Source organism: Rhinopithecus roxellana, chromosome 17, assembly GCF_007565055.1.
Source record: "Rhinopithecus roxellana isolate Shanxi Qingling chromosome 17, ASM756505v1, whole genome shotgun sequence".
Taxonomy (NCBI): Eukaryota; Metazoa; Chordata; class Mammalia; order Primates; family Cercopithecidae; genus Rhinopithecus; species Rhinopithecus roxellana.
Window position 1 is genome coordinate 9,184,350 of NC_044565.1, and position 27,082 is coordinate 9,211,431.

The 27,082-nt window shown below is 41.1% G+C and overlaps 1 gene segment (V, D, J or C); it reads right to left on the reverse strand.

Moving 5' to 3' along the window:
- Positions 1-4,359: 4,359 nt before the first annotated feature.
- Positions 4,360-25,356, reverse strand: LOC104676487. The segment is given in 2 exon segments: positions 4,626-4,973; positions 5,099-5,310. Coding segments are annotated over 2 exon segments (378 nt in total).
- Positions 25,357-27,082: the final 1,726 nt, after the last annotated feature.

Consider the following 27,082-nt stretch of genomic DNA (forward strand, 5'->3'; position numbering starts at 1 on the left):
CTGAGAACTCTTAAAATAAGCAAGAAAGTGGAGAGAACTAAGTCAGTCCAGGGTCATTGGAGAACTGTCTTGCAGTTACCCCATCACCTAGACATCTCCCTTAGCAAAGCTAGCACATTTCATATGCCCACCAACTTCCCCTGAACTAGAGGTGGAAGTTTATCTTTTCAGATTGATGAAGCACCTTGATTAACACAATCTCAATGCAGATTATTATGCCAGAGTGAGAGAACATTTCACTGGGCCAAGAAAAGCTAGTACCACTCGCAGGAGGATAAGACCCCCCAAAGCAGGGACTAAGATGTGAAGAAATGTAAGGGGGATCTTTCAGATGCACCATTCTCTGCAGCCAGTGAGCCTGCTTTAGGATCAGCTCTACTTGTATTTCTGGGACACCTGAGGTGTTTACCCAGGTACAGTAGCCAGTGTTGGGTGTTGGTAATTGCATGGAAAGTCTCCATTGGGTTCCCCGAGAAAGTGCCCATTGTCATGTTGATTGGGTAGTGAGGCTGTTTCTTGGTCAGAGTGAAGTCTGATGTGGTATCCAAAAACATGACATAAATTCCTCTCAAGGATCACGATGGTCGCCCTAGCATCTAACTGAGTGACATATATTTAGCTTTCCAGGAAGCAAGCTATTGCCATAGCTCTTTTCTGTACACAGGGGATCCTTTAATAGTTCAGTCACTCGGTTGCTATTTTCCTGACCAGGTGGCTGGATTGTTGACAATGGCCCATGATTTAGTGGAAATGGAGCAAAATATAGTGTAGGGACAGCCTGCATGGCTACTGTCATTGCATGTAGTTTGGCCCATGGGCAGAATGTCCATGTTCAGTGTCAGTCAAAAGACGCCATCCCCTGGCTGGATGGTGGCCACACCCAGTATACCCACTGGCATGTGTTTTATACAATCATCAGGGCCCCATGCCATACTGACACAGGCATGGCTCTGAATCTTTGACTGTGTGGCCAAAGGAGAAACTCAATTGTCCTCTATGGGTTATTTGTTCCCTTCCAGGAAGCTTGCCATTTGTTCATGGGGCACATGTGTCCTCTGAGATCCTGGTTAGGATTGATTCTGACTGTACCATTTCCATTTAATAATTTGGAACTGTGGGGCCTGTCCAGTTTTATTGACTGTGTTCGTAGGCACCAAAGTGAGAATGGTTAGTTAAAGTAGCAGTGTCACGCCTGGTGCTCTAGCTCTGAGATACTCGGCCCTATCAGTTTCCTACAGCAGGCAAGGAGCTGCCATTCAAAAGAGGCACAACTGGTGGCTGCTGCAGGAACCTTTTGTGTCCTGAAGTGACTCTGGCGCACCCAGTGCCACTAGAATCACCTGACATCAGCTGTTAGGCTGAGCCCTGATGTGTGGTACAATGTGAGAGGTTCAGGAGGGGTCATTCTTCTTAGCAAATTAGATATTCAGAAGAGCCAGTAGCACTCTAAGTCTCAGCTGGGGGAAACTCATATTATTGAGTCCCCACAGGGACCTCCATAACATTGGTTCAGGAGACTCCCTGGGAAAGCTGGGAAAGGTGACTGACTAAAGTCCATGTGTTGAATCATCATCATTATTAAAAGCCCCTGCTCATTAATGGCATTTTGATTAATATTCACTTGGAGAGCATTTTTGTTTGGATTATGGCTCAGTTTTAAAACATCTAGTCATAGCTCTTCCAGAATGACTTTGTCTGTAATCATCCTGTTGCATTTCTTTTAAGGCCTGATGATCTGTCAAAACCAACAGCCAATATTATTAAAATGTTCTTCTCTTTCCAATGCGATTATCAGATGTAATCCTTGCAGTTTACCCACTGTTATGATTTTTACATTTCCAGGGCTTCCTTGACAGTGGCACTGATGTGACTCCATCCAGCATCCATTGTTGTGAGAACTCTATTTGGCATATCATCATTGTGGGCATGAACATAATGGGGAGTTTCATAGGCTGCGATGGTTAATATTCAACATTAGTCAAAATTTGATACCCTTGGAGCCCTACTGGGTTGGAAAATATTTTTGGGTAAGGACAATCATTTGATAGAGTTTTAAAAATAAAGGCTACACATAAATTTTCTGCAGCAAGAGTATGAAATATGAGTGGTCCAGAATACAATTTTTTATAGAATGTGACAAAAATTATTCAAATATATTCAATTTAGACAATAATTTTACAAACAGGCATATATTGCATAATTATAGCATAAACACACTTAAGTATAAGTACTATATATATTTGTAGCCAACATTTTATCAAATAAAAATATATTCACTTGTATGTATCTTACATACACTTATGTACATTTTTCATAAATATGGTAAATTTTAATTTTTTATTGAAATATTAGTTTCAATTTTGTCATTAATTTACTCTTAGTAACTTTATAATTTGATTACTAAATATTTACATTTATGCCACTAATTTAAGAAAAATTACATGTGTGTCTATACAGGTAGAGATGTAAATACTGTATCAGTAAGCTTTTATGCATTAATGATTGATAACTGGTTAAACACACAACTGAGTGACTGGTAACAGTAAACATTTATTTTCATGTGCATGGATGCTCATGTTCACAATAATCTGGCTGATCAAGGGAGGGCTCAGGTGAGTGGTTCCTCTACACAGCACTGAGCTTGTCTTCAGTCTGGACATATCAATTGTCTGAGGACAAGGCTGAACAGCAGTGGCTACACATGACTCAGGATTCTTGTGGCAGGTCACGGGAGTGAACAACATCCCAAACCAAACTGCACAGCTGAATTTAAGTCCAATAATTTCTAACATAGCTTCACACATTTAAAATATATTCCTTTATTTCAGTGAGTACAAATTTTTAAGAAAATGTTCACTCCATTTAATTATAGAGGTGTTTGATCATTCCATGTACAAATAATTATGTTTTCAACCTTTACAATGTTGAAAATATTTGCAGATGGAAATTTGCATTAATAAGAAAATAAAGCTGGATGTGCCTTCAACATGTGGCTTTAAATATAATTTATTTAAATGGCCTCATGGGGGAAAAATCATTTTAACTTACATAAATATTCCCTTTTTCCTCTCTTGTTTCTTATAGAGTTGCCCAATAAGAAGTCCTCCCATGAGATTTGGAAGTCAGAAAAGGATGACTCAATATTCTCCACTGGTACCTAAGACAGACACAGGGACAGAGGTGAGGACTGCAGAAACACCTGGAAAGATGCTGTAGGAAGCTGAGAGCATCAGCACCCCTACCCCTAAGCTTCCAGACAGGACTGAGGACCACACGGTTAAACAGCCCATACTTCAGGGGAAGACGCATTCTGTTTCCTGAAGGAGCACCAGAGATTCCTGCTTCTAATATCAGCTTTCATGACTACTGTATCCTTGGCTTTGAAAGGTTGTAGTGTGAAAATTGATCTTAGGAATTTGGTCATTCTTGTCATATCCAGCAGAGCCAAGAAACCAGAGGGGGAAGGTACTCAGGGTGCAAAATGTTGTTTCTAGAACGCAATTGAAATAGACCCTATTATCTCATGGAACTAATGTTTATGGTTTTTTGAATAAACATAGAAATTGACAACCCCAGTCTTAAAAGTCAAGATAGTTACATCTGTCTTACCTCAGATTTTTTTTTTTCTTTCAGTAAACCAACAAACAGGCCTCCCAGATACTAACAAGGAGCTGAAACTTACATATCACTGAATTGGGACAGTGACACATCAGACCCTTTGCCCATTATGATTGCCTAAATGACGTCCTGCCTCCCATTTACTAAATTATCTTCCTTACCCCTTGCTAATTCCTGTTTTCCCACATTTCTTCCCTGCTATATAAACTCCTAATCTCAGTTGGTCAGGGAGATACATTTGTGAACGGTGTCCCATCTCCTCGGCTGCAGCACCTGATTAACGCCTGATCTTGGCAATACTTGTTGTCTTAGTGATTGGCTTTCTGTGTGCTGAGCAGCAGGATCTTCACTGAATCCCTGGCATTTCAGTAACAAAATTGTCTGCAACTTCCCTGCTTTGGCTTATTGTAACCTGAAATCAAATTTGCCCACAACTTCTAAGATAACTTAATGTAATTCTAGGATTCAGTTTGTCCACCACTGCTTACGAGTCTGTGCTTGCCAGCTCCCAACTCTTACTAGAGCCAATAAAATTTCTCAAAGAACAATAGGTAACAATTTCCCTTTTTCATAAAACTCTTTCTTCTTCCAACATACTGCAGACCATTGAGTTTTCCCGTATGCCCCATTTGGCAAAAAATTCTCAGCAAATAAAACATTAAATTTAGAGATTAATCTCTACATTTTGTTTAGACATCAATACTTTAGACTCTAATTCTCTGTATTAAGACAATTCCTGCTTAGAATATCTATAGTGGCTTCTTCTCTGTTATATGAATTCCAACTGAAGCCATAAACTAGACTCCTCAGGTGTCACGATCTCTGTCTTTATTGAATCAGCAGAGGCATTGTTATATCTGTGCAGCTGGGGCTGAGAAAAGAAAAAGAAATTGGGATGCAGAGGTGACTTCATGTCCCCCTCTACCAACACCATCAGAGTGTGGCTGCATCTGAGGAACACTCTCAGCCCATGGAGGCATCAGGAGGAGCAGCTGGGGCAGCCCAGCCTCACACATCTGCTTCCCTGGGGGTTTATGTTCGGCTGCGTAACACTGTGGGAGGGGCACTGCTAAACTGTTGACAGTAATACGTTGCAAAATCTTCAGGCTGCAGGCTGCTGATGGTGAGAGTGAATTCTGTCCCAGATCCACTGCCACTGAACCTTGATGGGACCCCACTTTGCAAACTGGATGCCTTATAGATCAGGAGCTTAGGGGCTTTCCCTGGTTTCTGCTGATACCACGCTAACCAGCTGCTAATACCCTGACTGGCTTGGCAAGTGATGGTGACTCTGTCTCCTACAGATGCAGACAGGGAGGAAGGAGACTGGGTCATCTGGATGTCACATCTGGCACCTGAGATTGGAAATATAAACACAAATATTCATACTATTAATCATATTATAGGAAGACTTCCCTGAATAGCCGGGCAGTACTGAGCACACTGGGCTGAGTAAACTGCTAGTGTTCTCCTTCCTTACCTGGGAGCCAGAGCAGCAGGAGTCCCAGGAGCTGAGTGGGGACCCTCATGTCCATGTTGTGTCCTGACAGGGTCTGACTCCTGCATGAAGCATGTCCAGCCTATTAATAAATCTTCAGGGCAGGAGGCTGTATTCTGAGAACATGCAAATGAGCTGGGGAGGGGTCAGGCTGAGCACAGCTGCAGGGCTGGCTCATGTCAGTAACTCAGCACCATCTCAGTGTCCCCAGTGTCCCAGGTAAGACCAGGGTAGCACAAATTTGTCTGCAGAGAATGTGTTTCTACTGGGGACTATTTTGTTATGAAAAACATGTTTTAGGTATTTTTTTGACAATGTTAAGTATTCCTCAGGAGTCGATGGAGCAATGTATTTCATTGGTGTATTGGGAGTATTTAGGAGAATATTCTTGCTTGTAGGAAACTCATAGTAAAATGTTAGATAGTAGGATTCTCAGCTCTTCAAGACTCTCATTAGATACCGGTTAGGGAAGAGGGTAATTTGTCCTATACTTGCAACATTTCTGTGAGTTTAACATTGTTCCTTTCTAAAAAAATTAAAAATAAAATTTATTGACATGATGCTATATATATTTGTAAGTATTAGGTAATGGTGTTATGCCTTTGTTCTTACTAGTATTAGATCAAGCAATTTACTACAGATACACAGATGATACCATGTTTTCTCAATGCATGCAGTACTCACAGATCCACCATTATTAAGAGCTACAGGTCTCTGTAATACCTAGAGACTAAATAGGCTGCACCTTATTCTTGTTTTTGGCACCTTCATAGTCTTTTCTGCCATTGAGTATTATTTCCCAAAGTTTATCTCTGTTAGTGAGGGCAATCGCTGCATGGAGCCTGTCCCTGCCATGTACCATCAATGCCACTATCCTCTTTTACTTTTGATCAGTGATTCGGATATCATCCTTACCCAGATACCAGTGACCCTGTTAACATCTTTAGGAAAGAGACACTGAATCTCTTATCAAGCAATTGCATATGTACATGGAGAGATCAGTTGGATCCAGATGAAATTGGACAGGGATTTCCACTCATTATATCTAATATCTCTAATGTGCCCAAAAATGTCCCAGCCTAGTTCAGTAGCAGGGGAAGTGGATCCAACTACATCAGTATCAGTGGGCTGCATCCTAGGACTGTACACAATTTTACTGATGCCTGACGAGGGGAGCCAAATCACAGTGCGGTTGCCTGTGCACAAACCTTCCTGCTGCTTTGTAAGTAGCCTGAATTGTAAGGGAACTTGCTTATATTTGGAGAAAGGAAGAAATCTCCATTTGTCCTCTAAATGTTTGCTGAAAATGAACTGCAAATAAATGAATTAATGAAAGATTAATAAGAGAAAAGGAACACAAAATACATTAAAATGCAGTGAGATATCATAGCAGGGTGATTACCCTGATAACTCAATGAGACCTAGTTGTTTATACTTCCGTTCTAGGGAAGAGGGAATTGGGAAGTGTGGGCAATCTGGAGAGAACAGATGACAATAAAAGTGCGTCCTCAAAAGAGCAGGTAATAGCCTGTCTGGATAAAGCATCAACTTCCAGTCTCTTCTATTTTAGATTCCTCTTCTGTGTTAATCTTCCCTGATATAAAAATTCTCAGGAAGAATTTTCTTGACAATTGGTTTACTTCTGGAGAATCTGCTTTTAGGTGATAGGGATATTTAGGAAAAGGGTTTTTGTGCATTTGCTGCTTTCTAAATGCCTTTGGTTTTACATAATCATCATACCAATGGAACATAGTTTGAGATGTGATTTTCTGGATTCCTTAACTTGCAACCCACCTGCCAAGATGCTGTTCCAGAGAGATGCAGCTACAGACTGAAAGAGCAGTTGACCCCTGAACAACGTGGAGGTTGGGGCACTGAGCACTGGTGCAGTTGAAAACCTGTGTAGAACTTTTGCATTTCTAACTTAAGTACTAAGAGCTTACTTTTAACTGCTAGCCTTAGTGGTAAAATAAATAGTCGATTAACACTGTTTTTAAGTTATTTATATGATATACTCTATTATTCCAATAAAGCATGCTAAAGAAAACAATTATTATTAAGTTATTAAGAAAACTATAAAAAGGAGAAAATATATTTACTACTTATTAAGTGCTTGCTCGCAGGTGACACACACACAAGAAAATATAAGAGGATCTGCAAATTTCAAACCCAATTTATTCAAGGTTTAACTGGACCAGGATGAAGGTAGCAGTCCCCATCTGTAGTCTAGGGCGTTCCCCTTTGCTGTACCTCTGTTCACTTCCAGTTGCAATATCTATGTCTTATGTTCTTTATGGTCTTGGGCAGAGAACTCTGCCTGTGTGCATTGGTGGCCAAAGGGCCTGGATTGTGTATCCCTTAGAAAGTGCTATGGTTTGACTCCGTCCTCCAGAATCCATCTGTTGTAAAGTTAATTCTCAGTGTAATGGTATTGCCAGGTGGGGCCTACTGGGATGTGTTTAGGTCGTCAGGGTGGAGCCCTCTAGTGGAATACATGAATGCCACTATAAACAGGGATCATAGGGCTGGGATCTCTCTGTCTCTCTTCGGCTTGTCTGTCACATTAAGATATAGCGTTCCTTCCTTTGAAGGACCCAAAACTCCTGGCATCATCTTGAAACTGGAGAAAGCAGTCCTTAACCAGCCCAGGCCTTGATCTTAAATTTCCCATTCTCCAGAAGTGTGAGAAAATATATCTCAATTTTTTTATGAACTACGCAGTGACAAGGAATCTGTTATAGCAGCTTGAAAGAGAGCAAGAGAGACAGCTCACAATCAGTGAGGACAGGATGAGGGGTATACATACCCCAGCTTCATCATCTCTCAGGTGGAACAGCCCAGAGGAATTTAGTCCATGTTTCCACAAGTGGTTGATCTTCAGTTATCCTGAGTCAGGTGGGTTGTTGATGTGTCTTTGACCACTCATCTTCTGTTCCCTTCCTCACTTTCCTCCTTCCTCCCAGTGTAATTTTGCTGCCTAAACAGGAATCCTCATTGCTGGTGGACCCAAACTAAGATACTGAAAAAAAATATTGTTAATCTTTCATATGAGGGGTATTTGTCATCTGAATTCTAATAATTTCTTTTTCTTTTAAATATAGGAATATTCAGGTAGCACTTAATTTTTTTTTTAACCAATCTATTTTACATTGAATTTCTGAAGTGATTTTGTTTTTCTGTATGTTAAAACCAAAAATTAAGTTGTAAACCACAAACCAGTTGAATGGACTGTTCTTTTGATAGAGAGAACTTCAAAGAAATCTGAAAAACTAGGTTAGGGCATGACTGGCAGGTCGGCTTAGATATGCCTCATTATACTCTCCACCCGATGGAGTTCAGACACAACTGACCAGCATTATCATTACAACAGAGATCATTGGACTGATAAAACAGATACTTTGTAGCAATAAGATACCATACTCCAACATGACAGATAAGAGGCCCTGAAGAAAATCTAAATATTTTACCCTAAAAATATTTCTTTGATATATTCTGAAGTGGTTCTGCAAAGCTGCCTGTTGTGGGGGAAATTTGCATTCTATAGACAATGCCCTCCCCTTACTAAGTCTTTTTTAAAGAGTCTGACATTTTTTAAAGGTCTGATAGCAACATTCACCATCTACTTTATTTGCTACCCATAGGATTCATCTACATGACAAGAACCTTTTCTTCTACAACCCCTTTTCTAGAATCAAGTATTTCTTTATGATGAATTCAACTCTTTAGACAGAGCTTAACTCTTTCAACCAGTAGCCAGTCAGGAAAGCTTTGAATCCACCTATGACCTGGAAGCCCCTGCTTGAAGCTTTCCCACCTTTCCAGGACAAACTAATGTATATCTGATATGTATTGATTTATGTCTTTGCCTGTAATTCCTGTGTCTCCCTAAAGTGCATAAAACCAATGTACCCAACCAGATACTGTTTTGTTTACACTGGGTCACAAAATTTAAAAATCCTCTAAAACGATCCACACATCAACTAATCTACATTAGAGACAGTGGAGTGAGCACACCCCAACAGATAAAACTCACAAGTTAGAGGAACGTGAGTCTAAGATTTTGTCCCGGTCTCTTGATTCATAAGTAGGACAATTTTGGGGAAAATGTTTATTGTTGGTGGAATGAATAATGTCCCACCCCAAAAGAAGTCCATGTCCCCGTATCTGGAACCCAAGTGTTATAGGAGTTTTTAAGAAATTATTTTAGGCAGAGAGGAGGAAAAAGCGTCCTTGGGATGGTTTTGTTTCTTTTAAAGCAGCTCTACTAACACTTCTTGTCTAGAAGGAAAGCCCTGGCTCCTAGAGCCAGGTTGGGGAGCTTTCCTATGCAAATGCCAGCCATTAGAAACTGGATTCACCCAAACATGGTGATTCCCACTGTCTCCTTCCTTGTCAACACAGGTGCCTGGAGAAAAACCTGAAAGATGCTGTAGGAAGCTGAGAGCAGCAGCACCACCATCCTTAGCTTTCAGACAGGACTGAGGATGACATGGTTACATAGCCCATACTTCAGGGGCAAACGCATTCTATTTTCTGAGGGAGCACCAGAGAATCCTGCTTCTACTATCAACCTTCCTGACTACAGTATCCTTGGCTTTGAAAGGTTGTAGTGTAAAAGTTAATGATAGGAATTCGGTCATTCTTGTCATACCCAACAGAGGCAAGAAACCAGGAGGAAAAGGCACTCGGGATGCAAAATATTGTTTATAGAATGCAATTGAAATAGGCCTTATTATCCCGTGGAACTAATGCTTATGGTTTTTTGAATCAACATAGAAACTGACTCCCCCAGTCTTAAAATTCAAGATAGTTACACTTGTTAATCTGAGTTCTTTTTTCAGGACACCAACCATCAGGCCTCTAGATACAATCAAGGAGCTGAAAGTTACATATCACTGAATTGAGACAGTGAGACATCAGACCCTTTGCCCATCTTGATTGCTTAACTGACCTCTTGCTTCCTGCTGACCAAATTATCTTCTTTACCCCTCCCTATTTCCTGTTTTCCCACATTTCTTCCCTGCTATCTAAACCCCTACTTTTAGTTGGTCAGGGAGGTACATTTGTGAACAGTGTCCCATCTCCTCGGCTGTGGCACCTGTTTAAATCCTGTTCCTTGGCAATACTGTTGTCTTAGTGATTGGTTTTCTGTGTGGTGAGTAACAGGATCTACACTGAATCCCCGGCATTCCAGTAACAAAATTATCTGCAAGCTTCCCTGCTTTGGGTTATTGTAACCTGACATCAAATTTACCCACAACTTCTGAGATAACTTAATATAATTCTAGGACTCAGTTTGTCCACCACTGCTTACGAGTCTGAGTTTGCCAGCTCCCAACTCTTACTAGAGCCAATAAAATTTCTCAAAGAATGATAGGTAATAATTTCCCTTTTTCATAAAACTCTTTGTTCTTCCAACATATTGCAGACCATTGAGTTTTCCTCTATGTCCCATTTGGCAAAAATTTCTTACCAAATATTAAATTAGCAAATATTAAATTTAGAGATTTATCTCTACATTTTATTTAGATGTCAATACTTTAGACTGTAATTCTCTGTATTAAGACAATTGCTGCTTAGAATATCTATAGTGGCTTCTTCTCTGTTATATGAATTCCAACTGAAGCCACAAACTAGACTCCTCAGGTGTCATGATCTGTCTTTATTAAATCAGCAGAGGCATTGTTATGTCTGTGCAGCTGGGGCTGAGAAAGAAAAAGGAATTGGGATGCAGAGGTGACTTCATGTCCCCCTCTACCAACACCATCAGAGTGTGGCTGCATCTGAGGAACACTCGCAGCCCATGGAGGCATCAGGAGGAGCAGCTGGGGCAGCCCAGCCTCACACATCTTCTCCCTGGGGGTTTATGTTCGGGTGTGTAACACTGTGGGAGGGTCACTGTTATGCTGTAGACAGTAATAAGCTGCAAAATCTTCAGGCTGCAGGCTGCTGATGGTGAGAGTGAATTCTGTCCCAGATCCACTGCCGCTGAACCTTGATGGGACCCCACTTTGCAAAGTGGTTGCATAATAGATCAGGAGCTTAGGGGCTTTTCCCGGTTTCTGCTGATACCAATTTAAATAACTACTAATGCCCTGACTTGCCCGGCAAGTGATGGTGACTCTGTCTCCTACAGATGCAGGCAGGGAGGATGGAGACTGGATCATCTGGATGTCACATCTGGCACCTGAGATTGGAAACATAAAAACAAATGTCCACACAACTAATCACGTTGTATGAGAAGTTCCCTGAAGAGCCAGGCTGTACTGAGCACACTGGGCTGAGTAAATTCCTAGTGTTCTCCTTCCTTACCTGGGAGCCAGAGTAGCAGGACCCCTAGGAGATGAGCGGGAGCCATCATGTCCATGCTGTGTCCTGACTGTGTCTGATTCCTGCAAGAAGCGTGACCAGCCTATTAAGAAGTCTTCAGGGCAGGAGGATGTGCTCTGAGAACATGCAAATGAGCAGGGGATGGGGCAGACTGGGCACAGCTGCAGGGCTGGCTCATCAGAGTAACTCAGCACCAGCTCAGTATCCCCAGGTGTTCCAGGTAAGACCAGGGTAGCACAAATTTGTTGGCAGAGAATATGTTTCCACTGGGGACTATTTTGTTATGAGAGACATTTTTTAGGAATTTTTTTTTTTTGACAGTTTGAAATATTCCTCAGGAGTCGATGGAGTAATGTATTTCATTGGTGTATGGGGATTATTTAGAAGAGTATTCTTGTGTATAGGAAACACATAGTAAAATGTTAAATGGTATGATTCTCAGGTCTTCAAAAGACTCTCATTAGATACTGATGAGGGAAGGGGTTACTTTGTACTATACTTGCAACATTTCTGTGAGTTTAACATTGTTCCTTTATTTAAAAAATTAAAAATAAAATTTATTGACATGATGCTATGTATATTTGTAAGTATTAGGTAATGGTGTTATGCCATTGTTCTTACCACTATTAAGATCAAGCAATTTACTACAGATACACAGAGATGATACCATGTTTTCTCAATGAGTGCAGCACTCACAGATCCGCCATTATCTAGAGCTGCAGGTCTCTATGGTACCCAGAGACTAAATGGGCTGCAACTTATTCTTATTTTGGCACTTTCATAGTATACCTCTTTTCTGCCACTGAGTATTATTTCCCAAAGCTCATCCCTCTTTGTGAGGGTGACCACTGTGTGGAGCGTGTCCCTGCCATGCACCATCAATAACACTTTCCTCTTTTACTTTTTATCAGTGACTGGGACATCACCATGACCCAGACACCAGCGACCCTGTTAACATTTTTAGGAAAGAGACACTGAATCTCTTATCAAGCAATTGCCTATGTATGTGGAGAAAGGAGTTTGATCCAAATGAACCTAGAAATTATTTGCAATCATTATATCGCACATCTCTAATGTACCCAAAAATGTCCCAGCCTGGCTCAGTAGCAGGGGAAGTGGCCCCAACTACATTGGCATCAGTGGGCTGCAGCCTAGAGCTCCACAATATTTTACTGATGCCAGACTAGGGGAGCAAAATCACAGTGCTGTAACCTGTGCACAAACCTTCTTGCTGCTTTGTAAGCAGCCTGAATTGTAAGGGAACTTGCTTATATTGAGAGAAATGAAGAAATCTCCATTTGTCCTCTAAATGTTTGCTGAAAATGAATTCGCAAAAGAAAGATAAATGAGAGAAAAGGAAAACAAAATTCATTTAAAATGCAGTGGGATATCATAGCAGGGTGATTACCCAGATAACTCAATGAGATCCAGTTGTTCATATTTCCTTTCTAGGGAAGAGGGAATTGGGAAGTGTAGGCGACCTGGAGAGAATAGATGAGAACAGAAGTGCATCCTCAAAAGAATAGGTAACAGCTTGTCTAGATAAAGCATCAACTTCCAATCTCTTCTATTTTTGATTCCTGTTCTGTGTTAATCTTCCCTGATATAAAATTTCCTAGGAAGAATTTTCTTGATGATAGGTTTCCTTCTGGAGAATCTGCTTTTAAGCAGATAAGGGATATTTAGGAAAAGACTTTTTGTGCATTTGCTGCTTTCTAAATGACTTTGGTTTTACGTAATCATAACTCTAATTCAACATAACTTGAGATAGTATTTTCTGGATTCCTTTACTTGTAACCCGCCTGCCAGAATCCTGTTCCCGAGAGATGCAGGTAGAGACTGAAAGAGCAGTTGACCCCTGAACGACATGGAGATTAGAGCACTGACCACAGGTGCAGTCGAAAACCTGTGTAGAACTTTTGCATCCCTAACTCAAGTACTAATCGCTTACTTTTGACTAAAAGCCTTAGTGATGAAATGAATAGTCAATATATTATATACCCTTTTCTCCTAATAAAGTATGTTAAAGAAAAATAAGTTATTAAGAAGATCATAACAATGAGTCAATATATTTTTTACTTATTAAGTGCTTACTCACAGGTGACACACACAGAAAAAAATGTAGGTGGATCTGAAAATTTCAAACTCAAGTTATTCAAGGCTTAACTGTACCAAGATGAATGTAACAGTCCTGTCTGTAGCCTAGGGCTTTCCCCTTTGCTGTACCTCTGCTCACTTCCAATGGCCATATGTATATCTTATGTTCTTTATGATCTTGGGCAGAGAACTCTGCCTGCATGCCCTGCTAGCCAGATGGCCTGCAATGTGTATCTCTTAGGAAAGTTCTATGGTTTGACTGTGTCCTCCAGAATCCGTCTGCTGTAAAGTTAATTCTCAGTGTAAAGGTATTTCCAGGTGGGGCCTATAGGGATGTGTTTAGGTCATGAGGGTGGAGCCCTCTAGTGGAATTCATTAATGCCACTATAAACAGGGATTATAAGGCTGGGATCTCGCTCTCTCTTCTGCTTGTCTGTCATGTTAGGACATGGCCTTCCTTCCTTTGAAGAACTCAACTATCCAGACATCATCTTGAAAGCAGAGAAAGCTGACCTTAAGCTGCCCATGCCTTGATCTTAAATTTCTCATTCTCCAGACGTGTGAGAAAATAAATTTCTGTTCTTTATGAATTACACAGTGAGAAGGAATCTGTTATGGCAACTTGAAATAGAACAAGAGAGACACCTGACAATCAGTGAGGACAGGATGAGGGGTATTCATACCCCAGCTTCCTCATCTCTCAGGTGGAACAGCCCAAAGGAATTAAGTCCATGTTTCCACATGTGGTTGAATTTCAGTTATCCTGAGTCAGGTGGGTTGTTGATGTGTCTTTTAGCATTCATCTTCTGTTCCCTTCCTCACTTTCCTCTTTTCCTCCCAGTGTAAATTTGCTGCTTAAATGGAAGTCATCATTGCTGGTGGATCCAAACTAAGATAGTAAAAAATAAAATCATTATTCTTTGGTATGAGGGATATTAATCATCTCAATTCTTATCATTTCTTTATCTTTGACATGTAGGAATATTCAGGAAACAATTTTTCTTTACCAATCTATTTTATATTGAATTTATGCAATGATTTATTTTTCTGGGTGTTAAAACCAAAAATTAAGTTGTAAGCCACCAACCAGCTGAGTGGACTCCTCTTTTGGCAGAGGGAACTTCAAAGATATCTGAAAAACTAGGTTAGGCCCTGACTGGCTGGTAGATTTAGATGTGCCTCACTATGCTCGTCTCCTTTTGGAGTTCAGACAAATCTGACCAGCATTATCATTACAGCTGAGATCTTTGGACTGACAAAACAGACTCTTTGTAGCAATAAGATACCACACTCCAACATGACAGATAATAGACCCTGAAGAAAATCAAAATATTTTACCCTAAAAATATTTATTTGACCTATTCGGAAGTGGTCCTGCAAAGCTGCCTATTGTTGGGAAAATTTGCATTTTGTAGAGAATCTTCTCCCCTTACTAAGTCTTTCCCAAAGCATCTGACATTTTTTTGTTCCTAAGGTCTGATAAGCTCCCCGCCACCCACATCTACTTTGTCTGCTACCCATAGGATTCATCTACATGACAAGAACCTTGACTTCTATGCTCCCTTATCTAAACTCAAGCATTTCTTTATGACGAATTCAACTGTTTAGGCAGAGCTTTCCTCTTTCAACCAGTTGCCAGTCAGGAAACCTTTGAATCCACATAAAACCAGGAAGCCCTTCCTTCAAGATATCCCACCTTTCCAGGACAAACTAATGTTTATCTTATATATATTGATTTGTGTCTTTGCCTGTAATATCTGTGTCTCCTTAAATGTATAAAACCAACGTGTAATTCAACCACCTTGGGCACATGTTTGCAGGACCTCCTAAGGTTGTGTCACAGGCCATAAGCCTTATCTTTGGCAAATAAACCTATAAATTGATTGAGACCTGTGTCAGATACTGTTTTGTTTACACTGGGTCAAAAAATTTAAAAATCCTCTAAAATTATCTACTCATTCATAAGTCTACAGTAGAGACAGTGGAGTGAGCACATCCCAACAGCTAAAACTCACAAGTTAGAGGACTCACATGTTAGACTCTGACTTAGTCTAAGATTTTGTCTGGCTCTCTTGCTTCATAAAAATACTTCATGATTTTTAAAATTTTACTCTAGAGAGGACAATTTTCGGGAATATATTAATTTTTGGTGGAATAAATAATGTCCTACCTCAAAAGATGTCTATGTCCTTGTCTCTGGAACCCAAGTTTTATAGGAATCATTAAGAAATTATTTTAGGCAGATGGAGAGGAAAAGGGGTCCTCGGGAAGGTTTTGTTTCTTTTAAAACAACTCTAGAAATGTTTTTTGTCTGCTAGGAAAGCACTGGCTCTTAGAGCCAGGCAGGCAAGCTTTGATATGCAAATGAAAGCCATGAGAAACTGGGTTCACACAAGCATGGTGATTCCCACCTTCTTCTTCCTTGCCCTGACATGTGCCTGGCAACCTGACTGCCCCAACATATCCCCATGTGTGTAGAATATTATGCTGCCCTACATTTGCATATTAAAAGGCTAGGGTGGGAGGGCCAGTTTTTTCTCAGGCTACATGAATGACATGCCTGGTCACAACAATTCCCTGAGCCCTATGCAAATCAGACACCGCCTCCTTCAGCCTCCTCCTATAAGCAGCCACTTTTCCACTGCACGTGGAATTATCTCTCTGTTCGAATCTCCCGTCCTCTGTCTCTGTATAGGGAAGCTGTTTAGCTGTTTTCTTCTTCCTTGCTTCTTGCATTTTATCTAAAGCAGTGTGAGACCAAGAACCCTGGTGTTCCTCCAGTCACTGCGGCTGTATCATAAGGATTCTACCTTATGTAGCAAAAATGACCTTGACAGATGTAAGTTAAGGACTTTATGAATAAGCAACCTGGTTATCCAGATCAAATCAACATAATCACAAAGGTCCTTAAAATAGAGGAGGAGGCTGGCAGTCAGAGAGGAGCTGGGACAATGGGGAGGGATGTGGTTTAAGTAAGGGAGGGGCCATGGAACCAGAAATACGGGAGCACCTTGAACATAAGAAGCAGAAAATCCAGTTCTCTCCTCTGGAGCATCCAGAAGGATTACAGCCCTACTGACACCTTACCATTAGCTCAGTGAGACTTCTGACCCCCACAGGGTAATATCTTTATGTTGTGTGACGCCAATAAGACTGTGGCAAGTTAAACAGCCGCATTGGAAAGTAATGCAAGGGGGAAGAAATGTCTTTCGCCTCACTGAGCTCATGGCTGTCCTCTGTTCTTGGAAATATTTCCACCTTATTATCTGGTGTCAGTTATGACAACAGACAGAGTAAATTTTTTTCTGAAAGAAGATCTAGTACAAGAATTGTTTTTAGCTAGAAAATCTCTTGGGTAAAATCACATGATTATCTCTTATATGATCTGGGTATCACAGAGTTTAGGGGTCACATGTCACTGCACGTGATAGGAGGAAGAGGGTTATGTTTGTTGGTTTGTTTTCATATTAGGAGGGAAAATTAGATTTTTAGGACACAATCTGAGAGTGACAGACAGAGTTAGAGCTATTGTAAGAGAAAGAGGAGATGTGGAAGGAGTCAGAGCAATGAAACATGTGACCCTGCTTCCAATCTAAAAGAAAGTCATTGATTTTAGAAGGTGAAGCGAAGCTCTTCACCTTCCATCTTCTTAGGAAGGATCAAATTCTTCCCAGAGTCCCTGCCCCTCCTTCACTCCCCTGACTTGCGTTGTGGAGCTAATCACATGTGCCCTTAATCCCTGCTCCTGTCCCAGGCTGGGAGAGGCTCACTGTCCTCACCACGCCCAGCAGGATAGAGCTGGTGCCCTACGCACCAAAGGAGAAGAGGATGGTTTCTGTGCAGGCCATAAAGGCTTTACCACACTACATTGCCTATAATTCTCAGTAAAGTTGTGTGGAGAGAAGAGAACATATGGGCAACTTTACCTGGTGGGATTAAAAGAGGCCAGGCTCTGAGAATGACAGTGAATTCGCATGTCTGATTTTTCAGGTGGCAAATGCTAGCTTTCGCAAATGTGGAAATGTGGACTTTGAGTTTAAGAACAAGACAGACTTTCAGGTACTGCAATAAATAAAGGAGAAAGGATCACATAAGGCCAAGAATTTGATGCCAGCCTGGGCAATATAGGGAGACCCCATGTCTACAACACACACACACACACACACACACACACACACACACACACACACCCACACACGCACAATTTGTTTCAGGTACTGCAATAAATAAAGGAGACATTTGGAATAGGGCCCTTACTCCAGGGCTAAGGTCAGGCTGGCAGTGCCTGAGAGCTGCCAGGTGCTGGCCCTGGGCTGTGGGGGAAGCAGTTGCTCTCCTGAGCCACAGGGCTGAGGACCTGGAAGGAACCACAGGTCCTGGCAACAGGGCTGCCTGGCAGGGGCTTGAGGAAAGGAAACTGCTCAGAAATTCACAGGAGCTGCATTAAGCATATATCCCACAGCCTGGCAAGAGTGGAAGTCTCAAAGACCCAGACTTTAGGGCTCGGGCAGGGTTCCTGGGCTGGGTGCTGTCAACTCTATCCTCCCTGGTCCTGAATGACTGGGACCCTGCTGGAGCCAAAGACGGAGGGTCAGCAAATGTCCTCAAAGTCTTTACTCGGCGAGACTCTGTTCTGCTTGGAAAGAAACGAAACACATGCTACACAAATAAACATAAAATTATGTGTCTATATGATATGAATTTCTATTGTAGACCTTATATTTTCAATACATATTTAAGAAATAAATTGTATTTATATATTTGTATAATATGAATTTCTTTTGTAAACTTTACATATTGAATACATATTTAAGAAATAAATTGTATTTATATATTTGTATAAACTATGTATCTCTGCATAAATATATGATGCACCTTTATATATAAAGACATAAAACTTTGATTGCTAGTATAAGGTATAGCTTTAAACTTTAATAAATTGAATGTGAACATTGAAAACAAGCACTGGGTGCACCACCTCATGGCTCCTTCCTCACTCCAGGGCCTGAGGGTCATAAAGCTCAGAACCCTCCTCCATGTGCACCCTGGGCCTAGAGCAGTGAACTGCCAATTGCAGAGGATCATGAGCGACCTCAGGAGCGTCTGAGGAATCACAGAGCAGCAGATGCCCAGGTGATGGATAGTGAGTCTGGTCCCTGATTGGAGGAATGTTTTGTCCCCAGAGCTCAGCATAAACAAGTCCTCCTCTGGTCATTTCTGTCAAACAAAGCAGCACATGTGGCCCAGAGGCTGCATGGCCACAGGAAGAAGCCCCTCCATGGCTCACTCCCAGCTTCCCCTCTGACTGGGGTGATGTGGGATCTCTCTGCCCAGCTTTCATGGCTCACTAGCTGCTGGGACTCTTGACAATGGCCTATGTCTGCCCCACGCACAAGCTTCTCAACAGTTGCCATTTTACTTTCTGCTCTCCGATACCCACAACTTGGCAACCATGACCCTTCCACAAAGATTCATGGAGTGAGGTCAGAACTGTGGGTTCAGCAATGTGCCGGGGCATGTATGTATGAGAAACAAGGCGTGGCCAGCCTATGTCTGAAGTGAGGATTAATTGGCATCATGACTTGGGAGTAGGAGGTGGGAGAAAACATCCTGACATGCTCCATGCACTGATGCCCACAAGATACACTAGAGGTGCCCATAGAGGAGGTGGGAAGGGGGTGTGAGGCAAAGAGGGATGTGAATTCAGAGGTGTCCCCCAACCTGATCCTCGAGAAGATTTCAGACTCTTAGTAGTCCCTGGTCACTTTGAGAGACCGAGGAGAAAGGATCACATAAGGCCAAGAATTTGATGCCAGCCTGGGCAATATAGGGAGACCCCATGTCTACAACACACACACACACACACACACACGCACAATTTGTTAAAATGTGTGAACAATGGCATCACAAAGTGATTATGTATGAACATTTGCTCAGAAATTTAGAAAACAAAGCATGTCTTCTGAGCTAACAATACTTTAATAAATATGTTAATTTTTTAACTATAGTAAATACAGAGAACACAAAATTGTCTCTCTTAAACATTTCTAAGAGTGGAGTTCAATGGCATTAAATATATTCACATTGTTCTGCTATTATTACTGACACTAAATCCAGAATGGTTTTCATCAGATGAAAATTAATATCTATATCCCTTAAACAGTATTCTCCTCCATTTTCTCTATCCCTGCCCCCTCCAACCTCCATTCCAGTTCTGTCTCTATGTCAGTGACATCTTTGAAGCAGGTTCACCGTGCACTGGTTACCAACGTACTTGAGTCTGGGAAACAGAACACCCCACACAGCGAGTTACCTGAAGTGGGCTTTTCATTTACAGAGAAGCAGCAAGGGAACACAAAAGTCTTGGACTTATGGGTCAGTTCCTCAAGGCACAGGAAAGCCATGTGGAGCTGATGGAGTCAACTGTGTGTCCCCCGCTTGCACCACAGCTCAGGAACCCGGGAAAGCAGCCACTCTGGGTTTTATATCCTGGGGTAACAAGACACACAGGGCTAACGTGCTAAAGGACATTCCATTCTGTGGGAAATTGGTATAGAGCACAGGTAGGTTGTTCTGTCCAGTTCTTCTCTATTTCAGGATGTTACAATTCCAGCACATTCTACAATTATTCCTGAGAACTCTTAAAATAAGCAAGAAAGTGGAGAGAACTAAGTCAGTCCAGGGTCATTGGAGAACTGTCTTGCAGTTACCCCATCTCCTAGACATCTCCCTTAGCAAAGCTAGCACATTATATATGCCCACCAACTTCCCCTGAACTAGAGGTGGAAGTTTATCTTTTCAGATTGATGAAGCACCTTGATTAACACAATCTCAATGCAGATTATTATGCCAGAGTGAGAGAACATTTCACTGGGCCAAGAAAAGCTAGTACCACTCGCAGGAGGATAAGACCCCCCAAAGCAGGGACTAAGATGTGAAGAAGTGTAAGGGGGATCTTTCAGATGCACCATTCTCTGCAGCCAGTGAGCCTGCTTTAGGATCAGCTCTACTTGTATTTCTGGGACACCTGAGGTGTTTACCCAGGTACAATAGCCAGTGTTGGGTGTTGGTAATTGCATGGAAAGTCTCCATTGGGTTCCCCAAGAAAGTGTCCATTGTCATGTTGATTGGGTAGTGAGGCTGTTTCTTGGTCAGAGTGAAGTCTGATGTGGTATCCAAAAACATGACATAAATTCCTCTCAAGGATCACGATGGTCGCCCTAGCATCTAACTGAGTGACATATATTTAGCTTTCCAGGAAGCAAGCTATTGCCATAGCCCTTTTCTGTACACAGGGGATCCTTTAATAGTTCAGTCACTCGGTTGCTATTTTCCTGACCAGGTGGCTGGATTGTTGACAATGGCCCATGATTTAGTGGAAATGGAGCAAAATATAGTGTAGGGACAGCCTGCAAGGCTACTGTCATTGCATGTTGTTTGGCCCATTGGGCAGAATGTCCATGTTCAGTGTCAGTCAAAAGACGCCATCCCCTGGCTGGATGGTGGCCACACCCAGTGGACCCACTGGCATGTGTTTTATACAATCATCAGGGCCCCATGCCATACTGACACAGGCAAGGCTCTGAATCTTTGACTATGTGGCCAAAGGAGAAACTCAATTGTCCTCTATGGGTTATTTGTTCCCTTCCAGCAAGCTTGCCATTTGTTCATGGGGCACATGTGTCCTCTGAGATCCTGGTTAGGATTGATTCTGACTGTACCATTTCCATTTAATAATTTGGAACTGTGGGGCCTGTCCAGTTTTATTGACTGTGTTCGTAGGCACCAAAGTGAGAATGGCTAGTTAAAGTATCAGTGTCACGCCTGTTGCTCTAGCTCTGAGATACTCAGCCCTATCAGTTTCCTACAGCAGGCAAGGAGTTGCCATTCAAAAGAGGCACAACTGGTGGCTGCTGCAGGAAACTTTTGTGTCCTGAAGTGACTCTGGTGCACCCAGTGACACTAGAATCACCTGACATCAGCTGTTAGGCTGAGCCCTGATGTGTGGTACAATGTGAGAGGTTCAGGAGGTTCTTGTCAAATTAGATATTCAGAAGAGCCAGTAGTACTCTAAGTCTCACCTGGGGAAACTCATATTATTGAGTCCCCACAGGGACCTCCATAACATTGGTTCAGGAGACTCCCTGGGAAAGCTGGGAAAGGTGACTGACTAAAGTCCATGTGTTGAATCATCGTCATTATTAAAAGCCTCTGCTCATTAATGGCATTTTGATTAATATTCACTTGGAGAGCATTTTTGTTTGGATTATGGCACAGTTTTAAAACATCTAGTCATAGCTCTTCCAGAATGACTGTGTCTGTAATCATCCTGTTGCATTTCTTTTAAGGCCTGATGATCTGTCAAAACCAACAGCCAATATTATTAAAATGTTCTTCTCTTTCCAATGCGATTATCAGATGTAATCCTTGCAGTTTACCCACTGTTATGATTTTTACATTTCCAGGGCTTCCTTGACAATGGCACTGATGTGACTCCATCCAGCATCCATTGTTGTGAGAACTCTATTTGGCATATCATCATTATGGGCATGAACATAATGGAGAGTTTCATAGGCTGCGATGGTTAATATTCAACATTAGTCAAAATTTGATACCCTTGGAGCCCTACTGGGTTGGAATATATTTTTGGGTAAGGACAATCGTTTGATAGAGTTTTAAAAGTAAAGGCTACACATAAATTTTCTGCAGCAAGAGTATGAAATATGTGTGGTCCAGAATACAATTTTTTATAGAATGTGACAAAAATTATTCAAATATATTCAATTTAGACAATAATTTTACAAACAGGCATATATTGCATATTTATAGTATAAACACACTTAAGTATAAGTACTATATATGTTTGTAGCCAACATTTTATCAAATAAAAATAAATTCACTTGTATGTATCTTACATACACGTATGTACATTTTTCATAAATATGGTAAATTTTAATTTTTTATTGAAATATTAGTTTCAATTTTGTCATTAATTTACTCTTAGTAACTTTATAATTTGATTACTAAATATTTAAATTTATGCCACTAATTTAAGAAAAAATACATGTGTGTATATACAGGTAGAGATGTAAATACTGTATCAGTAAGCTTTTATGCATTAATGATTGATAACTGGTTAAACACACAACTCAGTGACTGGTAACAGTAAACATTTATTTTCATGTGCATGGATGCTCATGTTCACAATAATCTGGCTGATCAAGGGAGGGCTCAGGTGAGTGGTTCCTCTACACAGCACTGAGCTTGTCTTCAGTCTGGACATATCAATTGTCTGAGGACAAGGCTGAACAGCAGTGGCTACACATGACTCAGGATTCTTGTGGCAGGTCACAGAAGTGAACAACATCCCAAACCAAACTGCACAGCTGAATTTAAGTCCAATAATTTCTAACATAGCTTCACACATTTAAAATATATTCCTTTATTTCAGTGAGTACAAATTTTTAAGAAAATGTTCCTCCATTTATTTATAGAGGTGTTTGATCATTCCATGTACAAATAATTATGTTTTCAACCTTTACAATGTTGAAAATATTTGCAGATGGAAATTTGCATTAATAAGAAAATAAAGCTGGATGTGCCTTCAACATGTGGCTTTAAATATAATTTATTTAAATGGCCTCATGGGGGAAAAATCATTTTAACTTACATGAATATTCCCTTTTTCCTCTCTTGTTTCTTATAGAGTTGCCCAATAAGAAGTCCTCCCATGAGATTTGGAAGTCAGAAAAGGATGACTCAATATTCTCCACTGGTACCTAAGACAGACACAGGGACAGAGGTGAGGACTGCAGAAACACCTGGAAAGATGCTGTAGGAAGCTGAGAGCATCAGCACCCCTACCCCTAAGCTTCCAGACAGGACTGAGGACCACACGGTTAAACAGCCCATACTTCAAGGGAAGACGCATTCTGTTTCCTGAAGGGTCACCAGAGATTCCTGCTTCTAATATCAGCTTTTAAGACTACTGTATCCTTGGCTTTGAAAGGTTGTAGTGTGAAAATTAATCTTAGGAATTTGGTCATTCTTGTCATACCCAACAGAGTCAAGAAACCAGAGGGGAAAGGCACTCAGGGTGCAAAATATTCTTTCTAGAACGCAATTGAAATAGACCCTATTATCTCATGGAACTAATGTTTATTGTTTTTTGAATAAACATAGAAATTGACAACCCCAGTCTTAAAAGTCAAGATAGTTACATCTGTCTTACCTCAGATTTTTTTTTTCTTCTTTCAGTAAACCAACAAACAGGCCTCCCAGATACTATCAAGGAGCTGAAACTTACATATCACTGAATTGGGACAGTGAGACATCAGACCCTTTGCCCATTATGATTGCCTAACTGACGTCCTGCCTCCCATTTACTAAATTATCTTCCTTACCCCTTGCTAATTCCTGTTTTCCCACATTTCTTCCCTGCTATATAAACTCCTAATCTCAGTTGGTCAGGGAGATACATTTGTGAACGGTGTCCCATCTCCTCGGCTGCAGCACCTGATTAACGCCTGATCTTGGCAATACTTGTTGTCTTAGTGATTGGCTTTCTGTGTGATGAGCAGCAGGATCTTCACTGAATCCCTGGCATTTCAGTAACAAAATTGTCTGCAATTTCCCTGCTTTGGCTTATTGTAACCTGAAATCAAATTTACCCACAACGTCTGAGATAACTTAATGTAATTCTAGGATTCAGTTTGTCCACCACTGCTTACGAGTCTGAGCTTGCCAGCTCCCAACTCTTACTAGAGCCAATAAAATTTCTCAAAGAACAATAGGTAACAATTTCCCTTTTTCATAAAACTCTTTGTTCTTTCAACATACTGCAGACCATTGAGTTTTCCTGTATGCCCCATTTGGCAAAACTTTCTTAGCAAATAAAACATTAAATTTAAAGATTAATCTCTACATTTTGTTTAGACATCAATACTTTAGACTCTAATTCTCTGTATTAAGACAATTCCTGCTTAGAATATCTATAGTGGCTTCTTCTGTGTTATATGAATTCCAACTGAAGCCATAAACTAGACTCCTCAGGTGTCATGATCTCTGTCTTTATTAAATCAGCAGAGGCATTGTTATATCTGTGCAGCTGGGGCTGAGAAAAGAAAAAGAAATTGGGATGCAGAGGTGACTTCATGTCCCCCTCTACCAAAACCATCAGAGTGTGGCTGCATCTGAGGAACACTCGCAGCCCATGGAGGCATCAGGAGGAGCAGCTGGGGCAGCCCAGCCTCACACATCTTCTCCCTGGGGGTTTATGTTCGGGTGTGTAACACTGTGGGAGGTAAACTATTATGCTGTTGACAGTAATAAGCTGCAAAGTCTTCAGGCTGCAAGCTGCTGATGGTGAGAGTGAATTCTGTCCCAGATCCACTGCCGCTGAACCTTGATGGGACCCCACTTGCCAAACTGGATGCCTTATAGATCAGGAGCTTAGGGGCTTTCCCTGGTTTCTGCTGATACCAACTTAAATAACTGCTAATGCCCTGACTTGCCTGGCAAGTGATGGTGACTCTGTCTCCTACAGATGCAGACAGAGAGGATGGAGACTGGGTCATCTGGATGTCACATCTGGCACCTGAGATTGGAAACATAAAAACAAATGTCCACACAACTAATCACGTTGTAAGAGAAGTTCCCTGAAGAGCCAGGCTGTACTGAGCACACTGGGCTGAGTAAATTCCTAGTGTTCTCCTTCCTTACCTGGGAGCCAGAGTAGCAGGAACCCTAGGAGATGAGCGGGGGCCATCATGTCCATTCTGTGTTCTGACTGGGTTTGACTCCTGCTCAAAGTGTAACCAGCCTATTAAGAAGCCTTCAGGGCAGGAGGATGTGCTCTGAGAACATGCAAATGAGCAGGGGATGGGTGCAGACTGGGCACAGCTGCAGGGCTGGCTCATCAGAGTAACTCAGCACCAGCTCAGTGTCCCCAGGTGTTCCAGGTAAGACCAGGGTAGCACAAATTTGTTGGCAGAGAATGTGTTTCCACTGGGGACTATTTTGTCATGAGAGACATTTTTTAGGTATTTTTTTTTTTTTTTTTACAATTTGAAATATTCCTCAGGAGTCGATGGAGTATGTATTTCATTGGTATATGGGGATTATTTAGGAGAATATTCTTGTTTGTAGGAAATACATAGTAAAATGTTAAACGGTATGATTCTGAGGTCTTCAAAAGACTCTCATTAGACACTGGTTAGGGAAGGGATTAGTTTGTCCTGTACTTGCAACATTTCTGTGAGTTTAATATTGCTCCTTTATAAAAAACTTAAAAATATAATTTATTGACATGATGCTATGTATTTTCGTTAAGAATCAAGCAAATGGTGTTATGCCATTTTTCTTACCACTATAAGATGAAGCAATTTACTGCAGATGCACAGAGATGATACCATGTTTCCTCAATGAATGCAGCACTCACAGATCCACCATTATCAAGAGCTGCAGGTCTCTATAGTACCCAGAGACTAAATGGGCTGCACCTTATTCTTGTTTTGGGCTCCTCCATAGTCTATCTTCTTTTCTGCCACTGAGTATTATTTCCCAAAGTTCTTCTCTCTTAGTGAGGGTGACCACTGTATGGAGCATGTCCCTGCCATGCACCATCAATGCCACTTTCCTCTTTTACATTTCATCAGTGATTGGGACATCACCATGACCTAGACACCAGCGACCCTGTTAACATTTTTAGGAAAGAAATACTGAATCTCTTATCAAGCAATTGCCTATGTACATGGAGAAAGGAGTTTGATCCAAATGAAACCGGAAATGATTTGCAGTCGTTATATTGCACATCTCTAATGTGACCAAAAATGTCCCAGCCTGGCTCAATAGCAGGGGAAGTGGATCTAACTATATCAGCATCAGTTGTCTGCAGCCTAGGACTGTACAAAATTTTACGGATGCCTGACTTGGCGAGCCAAATCACAGTGCTTCCTCCCTTCCTGCAAATCCCATGCACAAACCTTCCTGCAGCTTTGTAAGCCACCAGAATTTTAAGGGATTTGGTTTTATTGCAAGAAAGGAAGAATGTTTCATTTGTACTCTTAATAAACTGACAAAATAAATAAACTGACAAAAGGAAGATTAGTAAGAGAAAAGGCAAACAAAATTCATTTGAGGTACAGCAGGATATCATAGTAGGACGATTACCCAGATAACTCAATGAGATCCAGTTGTTCATATTTCCTTTCTAGGAAACAGGGAATTGTGAAGTGTAGGCAACCTGGAGAGAATAGATGAGAATAGAAGTGTATCCTCAAAAGAACAGGTAATAGCCTGTCTGGATAAAGTATCAGTTCACAGTCTCTTCTATTTTAGATTCCTCTTTTGTGTTACTCTTCCCTGATATAAAAATTCTCAGGAAGAATTTTCTTGACATTTGGTTTCCTTCCAGAGAATCTGCTTTTTGGCAGATAAGGGATGTTCAGGAAAAGGGTTTTTGTGCATTTGCTGCTTTCTAAATGCCTTTGGTTTTACATAATCATCATACCAATGCAGCATAGTTTGAGATGTTATTTT